Source organism: Hippichthys cyanospilos, chromosome 20, assembly GCF_059441005.1.
Source record: "Hippichthys cyanospilos isolate Australia breed blue-spotted pipefish chromosome 20, RoL_Hcya_1.0, whole genome shotgun sequence".
NCBI classification, from domain to species: Eukaryota; Metazoa; Chordata; class Actinopteri; order Syngnathiformes; family Syngnathidae; genus Hippichthys; species Hippichthys cyanospilos.
In genome coordinates this window covers 14,755,457-14,764,442 of record NC_142388.1, presented here as the reverse complement: position 1 = coordinate 14,764,442, position 8,986 = coordinate 14,755,457, and the positions used below count along the sequence as shown (strand labels likewise).

Sequence of the window (8,986 nt, the reverse complement as noted above, 5' to 3'; positions counted from 1 at the left end):
CCTCCATGTTATTTCTGTCATTTCTGTTTTGTAAGATCTTCAAAAGATCTCAACCGATCAATATTCAACTGTGGCCTTACTTGATGTCTTTTTACCCGTGAAGGTCGTAAAGTCCAATGCATGTTTTATGGTGATTAATAAAAATATACATATATTTGTACATGCTGAATTGGTATATTTTAAAGCTGTCGTTTGGAGCTTTTGTCAAATATTCTTGGTTCCAATTAATATTTTTAACTTTACAGAATTTAATTGGCCTTAGAATGCAGGTAATGTAATGTAATGTTTTTACTTCATTTAATGTTTACTCTGGATGTTCATCAGTTTTTCAAGACCCACTGGATGATGCAGTTGGTGAATCAGAAAAATGGCTTGTTTCATTCACATTGGAACTCAACTCTCATTCTTGTCATGTGCTCTCTTCTCTCAGTAGCACCAACACTGATCAGTGAAGTCATCAAGGAGAAAGTGCACGAGCGCAGCATCCAGCTTTCCTGGCAGGAGCCCCGGCAGCCCAATGGGGTTATTACAGAATATGAAATCAAATACTACAAGAAAGTATGTTAATCGTTAATTGTTTGCTTTCTGTTTACTCACATACATGTACAAACACACGCATGCACGCACATTCATGCACACACACACACACACACATATATTTCGTATATATTGCTTCGTATTTCTTGATTATCTCCACCTTCGTTTCCATATAAATCATCTTCTTTCTTCTCTCTTTAACATCACTAGAGAGACCCATGGCTAACCCATTCAAGTTTGAATTAAGCAGCAAAATGCACTTTAAAAACGGTTTTGTAACCATTTGCGATAGAACGAAGCTTTACATTCCACCATTTTGAAAGGAGTGAGGCCAAACAATAGCAAACCAGCATCTTCATGAAGAGACGCCGACCAATAGCAGACCAGCATTGTAGTGACGCGTTGCAGGGAGGCAGTTTGATGGCAACAGAAAATAAGTGCAAATACCTAAAAACGCCTGCACAGACAAAACAACACAAATACAGCCAAGCCCCCAGGGTCATGACCGTTTTTGTTGCAAAGCGGGGAAAATACCTTCGAGGGACAAAAAAAAACACAGTATTCCACATCGCAACATGAAAAAAAAAGTAAGCCAGGGACGCTGTAACCGGGGTGTCCACTGTATTATTATACTATCTTTGTAAGTTACTCTCATTATAATTATGGCCATCATAAAAAATGACATTTTAACGTTAACTGTCTTTGTATTTTGTCTTCACTGTTTACATTAATCATACGGACTTCTTTTGTTACTTGTTGAACTAAACTCTTCTGGCATACGCTCAAATAATATACATCATTCTCTTGTGTGATGTTACTTATTATGACCATGCATATTTTCCATGGTTTGTACTAAATCAAATTTTATAACCTTTTGTAAAGTTAATACTGTCTTTTGTCAAAGTATATTAATTCTGTGTTTACTTACTTCCACAGACCTTTTTTAATATTTGCTCCTACCCCACAAAAAAAGTTTGATTAATTTTTTTTCTCCTCATTTGGCTTACTGTAGGATCAAAAGGACCGTACCTATTCTACAGTAAGGGCAAAATCTACATCAGCAACTGTGAACAACCTGAAGCCCAGTACAGCCTATGTTTTCCAGATAAGAGCATTCACACAGGCAGGATATGGAATGTTTGGCCCCAGATTAGAGATAATGACAAAGGCAACAGGTATGGTCTACCATTGCTCGCTTAAATGTGAGTGTGACTGTGTCATCAGATATGTTTTTATCCACATTGGTCCCATAAACTTGTCAATTTTTCCCACAGTCCAATATATAGTTGTTGTTTTTTTTAAACAACATTCAAACTCAAAATTATCCACCACATGTTTTTTTTTTTTCCCAAAAAATTCATCTTGAGATTTTCACACTTTGCTCCATTTCCTAACAATGGGAATTAGTATGTGGTATTTCATCAATACTATGTGTAACATACTGTAGATTTATTTTTTTTTCTGGTGAATTGAGTCATTTTCAACCTTCTTATTATCACCACTAACTGCTGTTGCAGCCAGGGTAATTACATTATTTCCAGCTAAATTAAAACAAATTGCTAAAATTCATGCTGGCGAAATGCCACTGGGTAAAACACGATCCAAAATGAAAAGCTTTTGTTTTTTGACCTTAACACAGATTTCTTATAACCATTTGTTTCAGAATGAGTGCCCCTGCATGGTTTTATCCATTTCATTAAAGAAGGGTGGTGAACTGATTTGCCTCCCATGGACTAAAACAATTAAAATATGCAACGTTTCAAACTAACCTAAAACTTTTCAATTGTGAAGCAAAACTGTGACACATGTGTTAGGTTGAGGCAATCAAAAAAATTTAATCTGGAAAAAAAAAAAAAAAAGAGGAAGACAAAGGCCTTTTGCTAGGAGAGTGGAAACTTATGAAAGCTCCTTCCAGTCTGGTTACAATTTCTGTCCGTCCCTCTTTTATTCATTTGCCAAAAGTACAAAAGTCATTGCTGCCCTGATGAGTTGGGGGAGATATTTGTAAATGATGTAAACAATTGGTCTGTGATTGTGACAAATGCAGTTCAGAGTCCATGCTGTTATCTTCTTCCTCAGATACATCAAGCACGACTGGTTGGATCACTAAACCCCTGTTGGTCAGTTCACGGGCTTGTCTCTTTCTTGCAGCTGCTTGAGACACGTCGATTCTCTTCTTCACAACCAACAGCTACAAAAAAACATTCATCCTAATCTACCATCATACTGAACACATAACAAACATACTTACTGAGGGCAGAAAATATATTCTAACTGATTGCATAACATATGGGATAACCTATATCCAATTATTCCAATAACACACATTTAACCATTTACATAGATTCAGCAACATAGGACAGGTTGTAAAAGGACAGACAGCACAAGAGACAGCATATTAAGTGACCTCATATACACGACAGTAATTCCTCTTTTTTCGCCGTTAATGGGCACCGAAACACCCTGCGAAAAATGAAATCTGCGTGAAAAACCTTGACTTTGCATTCCACCCTTGGCCACGCTTAACTGAGGCATTGCCACTTGGCCCACCCAAATGTTAGTTGTTTTGTTAGAAACAACGTGACAAAAATTTGTAAGGATCCCCAAGAGTAGTGAGCCTGGACGAAGGAACTTCCAGGAGCAACTGGTTAGAGGACCTTAGTGCCCTTTTAGTAATGTGAGGCTGAACAATTTCTGACAGGTATGATGGCGCCAACCCCTTTAAGCACTTCAGGCAGGCAAAGTGTCTTTCTTTTCTTTTTTTTTTTACATTTATTAAGTTTTGATTTGCAAGGAACAGGCCTTTTCCACAAAAATATAACATGCACAATTGCTACGCTTTGAAGCTAGCTAAACCTTTTATACCTTTTGTTGTATAAAATGATATGAAACAAAATAAATTCCATCTGTAGAATATGAAATTGTAGAACAAGATACATTGCCATCTCACAGGACACTACCAAAATGTTGTGTGAAAAATATTAATTATTCTTAGTGCATTTTTTGACAAACAAGATATGAAAATAAATGTTTTCGGATGAGCTGCTAAGTTAAGAGTATGGGCAAATAATTAAATGTTTGCCAGTCTATGTACCTGTGAGCTTATTGGAAGATCAGTCACAATTGTAACATTATTATTATTATTATTATTGTGCGGTGCATTTATAACAAACAAGACATGAAAATAAACTTTTCATGTTAGCAACTAAATCAAGAGTGCCAGTTAATCTCTGAACATGCCAGGAGCATTATCTGTCGTGTGACTTTCATGAGTCACCTAAGTTTGCAAAAAACTACGTTTGCCAGTTTATGTACCTGCGAGCGTAGCGGCATTATCAGTTACAATTGTAACATTATTTAGTATGTACAGTACAGTGATCCACCCTACTTCGCTGTTAATGGGGAGTTTCAACTCCCCACGAAGTCTGAAATCCACGAAGTAGGGTATCAGTCCCTAGATTTCTATGTACCACAGTAACCATAAACAATCCTTTTTTTTGTATTTTTTGTGTATTTTATTTCCTTTCTCCTATTATTCAACATTACATTATCCTTATTAACATTATTGTATATTCATTAAATAACTAATATTACTTAGTTTGTTGAGAATTTGTTCTCAGGACTGGTTATCTGCCTTGACTGACCATCACCAAGACTCCGGTGAGAGAGTAAGCAAATCATCACGTTGAACTTCACATTTATTTTGGCTCATGTATGGTGTATCATGTAGTATCTGTTGAATAATCAATCAACAACAATCTTAGTCAGGAAACTAACATATATATCACTTGCCGAACTTTATTCTATGAATTTACTGTATTTTTAGCCGACATTAGCGGGTTAGTAATGACTAACAACTTTGCACATTTTTTAAATGATTTTTTATTTTTAAATATTTATAGTTTTTCCTGGAAAACCCAGCGAAGTACTGAGGCCGCGATAGATGAGACCGCGAAGTAGGAGGGGTCACTATATTGTAATTCATAAGATGTATGTGTGCATTAATTTGGAATTTTCATAATTTTGTGTTATTTTGAAGGAATGCTGAAATTTCATGTTGTGTTGATTACGGACCATTTGCTTTCTGTTCTGTATATTAATTCCTGGACAGCGCATTTAATTGACATGCATGAGAGAGAAAGAAAAGTGTATTAGAGTGAGGAGAATAGCGGTGTGAGGAGGGAAAGCGGTCGTATCGTTGTTGATCTGTTCAGCAGGAAGACAGCACAAATATTCATCACGGTTTCAACGTAATTGGAACTCGCTATATAGAAAAGCCACTTTTAATGGTTACACAATTACCAGATCCAAGATGTTCAAACTCCAGCCGCCGAGGGATAGCTGTGGCAGAGTTCCATTACATTCAGGGCCGTGTTGCATTCGCAAATCACAAAGAGTTTGCAAAACACAACAAGACTACATTCCTCTCGATGTGCGTGCGTCACACTGGTGACACTACTTATTTTGGTAAAGACACCCGCAACTTTTCTTTCAACCTCTTCGTAAAGTGGGATGGTATAGCTCATCATCAATCATTGCTTTCAATGAGGACAGAGTGGTTCAATTTCCTCCGTTGTTTCTTTTTGTAGTCCTACCAACAAGCTTGACTTTACAAAATGGGCTGCGTGATGACATCATGACACAAAGCGCCTCTGTACGTAGTAGAGTTGCCGATTGGAAGCACAACAATTTCTTTTTATCTATAACATTATTATTATTATTATCATTATATAGAATGTTATTTGTTATAAATCGTAGTCAATGAGAATCGTAATATGAATCGATTTTTGGCACCCCCCCATTATAAACACACACCACGCACACATATAGCCATCAATCCACAGTGAGGGCAGCAGCATCAGCAGGAAAGCCCAGACTTCCCTCTCCTCAGTCACTTCGTCAAGCTCCTCAGGGAGGATCCCCAGGCGTTCCCTGGCCATTCAGGAGACAAATGCTCTCCAACATGTCTTGGGTTGTCTATGACATCCCCAGAACACCTCACTAGGGACGCGTCCAGGGGGCATTCTAACCAGATGTCCGAACTATCTCCACTGGTTCCTCTCAACGTGGAGAAGCAGCAGCTCGACAGTGAGCCCCTTCTGGATGATCGAGCTTCTTACCTCATCTCTAAGAGAGAGAGCCAGGGCAACTCATTTTGGCTGCTTGTATCCAAGATCTCGTTCTTTCGGTCGTAAACGTGACCATAGGTGAGGGCAGGAATGTAGATAGACCGACAAATAGAGGGTTTTGTCTTTTGACTCAGCTCTTTCCTTACCATGACAGACCGGTACAGTGTCCACAGCACAAAAGACGCTGCACCAATCTGCCTGTCGATCTATCACTCCATCCTACCCTCAATTGTGAACAAGACCACAAGCTACTTAAACTCTTCCATTTGGGACTGGACCTCATTCCCGACTTGAGGAGCATACTCCAATCTTTTCTGACTGAGGACCATGGTTTCAGATTTGGAGGAGTGGATCTTCTTCCCAGCCGCTTCAGACTTGACTGCGAACCACTCCAGTGAGAGTTGGACTTCCCGCCCTGAAGAAGCCAACACCGCCACATCATGTGCTAATAGCAGATATGAAATGCTGAGACTCCCAAACCCGACCCCCTCAACGCTTCGTCTGCACCAAAAAATTCTGTCTAGAGAGGCAATTAACAAAATCGGTGTCACCTCAGTTAGAGAAGCTAGCTCAAGGGACATGAAATATCACCTCTTTTGCCGGAAAGGAGCAAGTGTGAAAGAGTGTGTGAGTCAGACAAGTTCCAACTAGATATAGTTTGGCTACCTTCACACACAGCTTGGGCTCTGGTTCCATTCTTGTCAAGAAGCAATGGATACTCTACACTTAGAGTTGCCCACAATGGGAGACGCTAAGCAGGCCTGGGCCTATTTATTGCCCTCTGGCTTAGAGCCTACTCATTAGGGTTTGGACGAGACGATAGCCTTTCTTGGTCTTTGTGTCGGGGGACGAGTCCTGTCTATTGTTTGTGCCTACGCACAAAACAGCATTTCAGAGTACCCACCATTTTGGAGTGCTTGGAGGTATGCTGGACAGCGCTCCATCTGGGAACTTCATTGCTCATGTGGGCAAGGACAGAAGTGGAAGGGCATGAGTACAGTGGCCTCCCTAATCTGAACCTGAGCACTGTTCTGTTTATGGACCTTTCTGATGTATTTTAGTATTTAGTATTTTAGTAACTGTGCAGCACTTTGGTCAGCCCTTTGACGTTGGTTTTAAATGTGCTTTATAAATAAACTTGACTCATCACAGATTGTCAATAACAGAGGTTCCCAAAATGTTTAAATCCAAGAACTACATTTCCAGCAGACAATCTCCCACAATCTACTAGGGTAGGGAGGGAATCATGATAACCTGCCTGATAAATACTAATGCAATTTTGCACACACATAGGGCCTTGCGAAAACACTCTTTGGTAAATGTTATATTTTACATATAAAAACAATTAGGTTCCAGTCCCGCAACGTGCCAGTATCTTCTTTCAGCACTAGCTGATTTTTGAAATTTAATAATGACAATCTTTCCGCTCCTATCATGAATAAGGATGACACCTCGTTGATTTTTGTGTAGTCAGGGTTTGTGGGTGTATGGGTGTAAGGATGGTATACCAGTGCTAATCCTATTTACTGTGCCCAATCATGTCTTTTCCACTGAGGCCTTTTAAATGCTTAAGTTAACTCTAAAGCATTTGTGTTTTTCTGCCTGTTTGTCTGTTTATGTGTGTACGTTTTGCTCTCATCAGCTGCGATTGCCTCCAGCGAGCAGAACCCTGTCATCATTATTGCAGTTGTAGCCGTTGCAGGAACGATAATCCTGGTGTTTATGGTGTTCGGCTTCATCATCGGGAGAAGGTACGCTTCATAGACCGGCCCCAGACTCACCTTCTTTATGAGTCTACTTGTCAGTTAGCTATTTTAGCATTTACTATCTTTGTCGTCACTTACATAGTTTTTTTTTTTTTTTTTGTGAGGCCTAACAATTATCTATGTTGCTGGATGGGATTGTTTTGCCATGTGATTTCTTAATTAATTTATTAACAATTTACAAATGACCACACCAAATAAAACATAACAGTCAACTTAAACTTATTTGCTTTTAAAAAATAAAATGCATATGAAAAACAACATCTTGTCAGGTCTGCTAAACTTACAGTGATTATAATGTCTATGCACCCGTTGAAATGCACCCGTCGGCAACTGAAGATGTTGAATGAGCCATCTTGACGAGATTATGAGCCATACGAAACACAAATCTGTATGGAGCCACTAAAAAAGGAACCCTAATGAAGGCAAGCAACTGTACTATATAAGTGTCTCTTTAGCCTACTATCAAAATGATAAGGTCGGCTACAATAATGAACCTTCATGATTAAATGCATCCAGCAGAGAATGACTCACGATGTGACTAGTGTACTCTGCTGTATAATGGTGTTTTAGGTGTAACTTCTTTTACAATATTCATGTACAGTGGGCGCCCGGTTTACGGGATTAATCCTTTCCACAGTTGGTATTGTAACACGAATTCGCCGTAGGGCGGGCATTCCAAACATATGTTAATTAGCTAATGCGTTTAAAACTCCAGGTAAAAACATCAAAATTGGATGAACATATTAAAAATTTCTGTCAAAATAGGATTGTAAGTGATACTTATATATAATATGCATGCATACAATTAAATCATAAATAAAAAATATATAAAGGATTTATTTACCTTTAAGTGAAGTGACAAGCTTGTTATGGCCATATTCACTAGTGAGGGTAAGCTAGGCTAGCTTAGCCTTGTTTGTATTTCTTGATTATCTCCAGCTTCGTGTCCACACAAATCATCTTTTTACTTCTCTCTTTAACATCACTAGCAATCTTGGGACCAATGGCTAACCAATTAAAGTTTGAACACTAAAATGCACAATAAATACCATACTGAAAGCACTCTCAAATGAGATCAAGTCTTTTGGCAGCCATCTTTGTTATCCCGTCCATGAACCAATACGTTACTACAATGTACCTGTAGTTTATTTTCATATCTTGTCATAAATGCACTGCATATTAACAACAACAACAACAATGATAATAATAATAATAATAATAATAATTATAATAATAATGTTACCATTGTGACTGATGATGCTTCCAATATGCTCACAGGTACATAGACTAGCAAACATTTCATAATTAGCATAATTATGAATTAATTAGCATAATTAGCACAAATAGCTCACATAAAAACTTTTATTTTCACATCTTGTTTGTCATAAATGTACTCAGAAATATAAATATTTTTCACATGGGCAACAGTTTTTCACGCAATATTTTGGTACTGAAATTTCTTGTGAAGTGACAATGTATCTTATTGTACTTTTTTTTTTTTTAATCCTGTTTATTATTGTAAAAGCTGTACAATTTATAGCTAGGATCGAAGGG

General features: G+C 38.1%; 1 protein-coding gene across 6 annotated transcripts in view; it reads left to right on the top strand.

Annotated features, from left to right (window-relative positions):
- epha7 (eph receptor A7) overlaps window positions 1-8,986 on the top strand; it is a 68,106-nt gene that overhangs the window by 30,074 nt on the left and 29,046 nt on the right. For 4 of the 6 annotated variants that reach the window (XR_015863753.1, XM_088402776.1, XM_088402772.1 and 1 more), the window contains 3 exons: window positions 431-558; window positions 1,550-1,712; window positions 7,309-7,417. Coding sequence is in view for 5 of the 6 variants with exons in the window: in XM_088402776.1 (XP_088258902.1) it covers window positions 431-558; window positions 1,550-1,712; window positions 7,309-7,417 (400 nt within the window). In the remaining variant the exon portion in view is untranslated. The remainder of the gene's footprint in view (window positions 1-430; window positions 559-1,549; window positions 1,713-7,308; window positions 7,418-8,986) is intronic. The other 2 variants (XM_088402775.1, XM_088402773.1) reach the window with 1 other exon arrangement.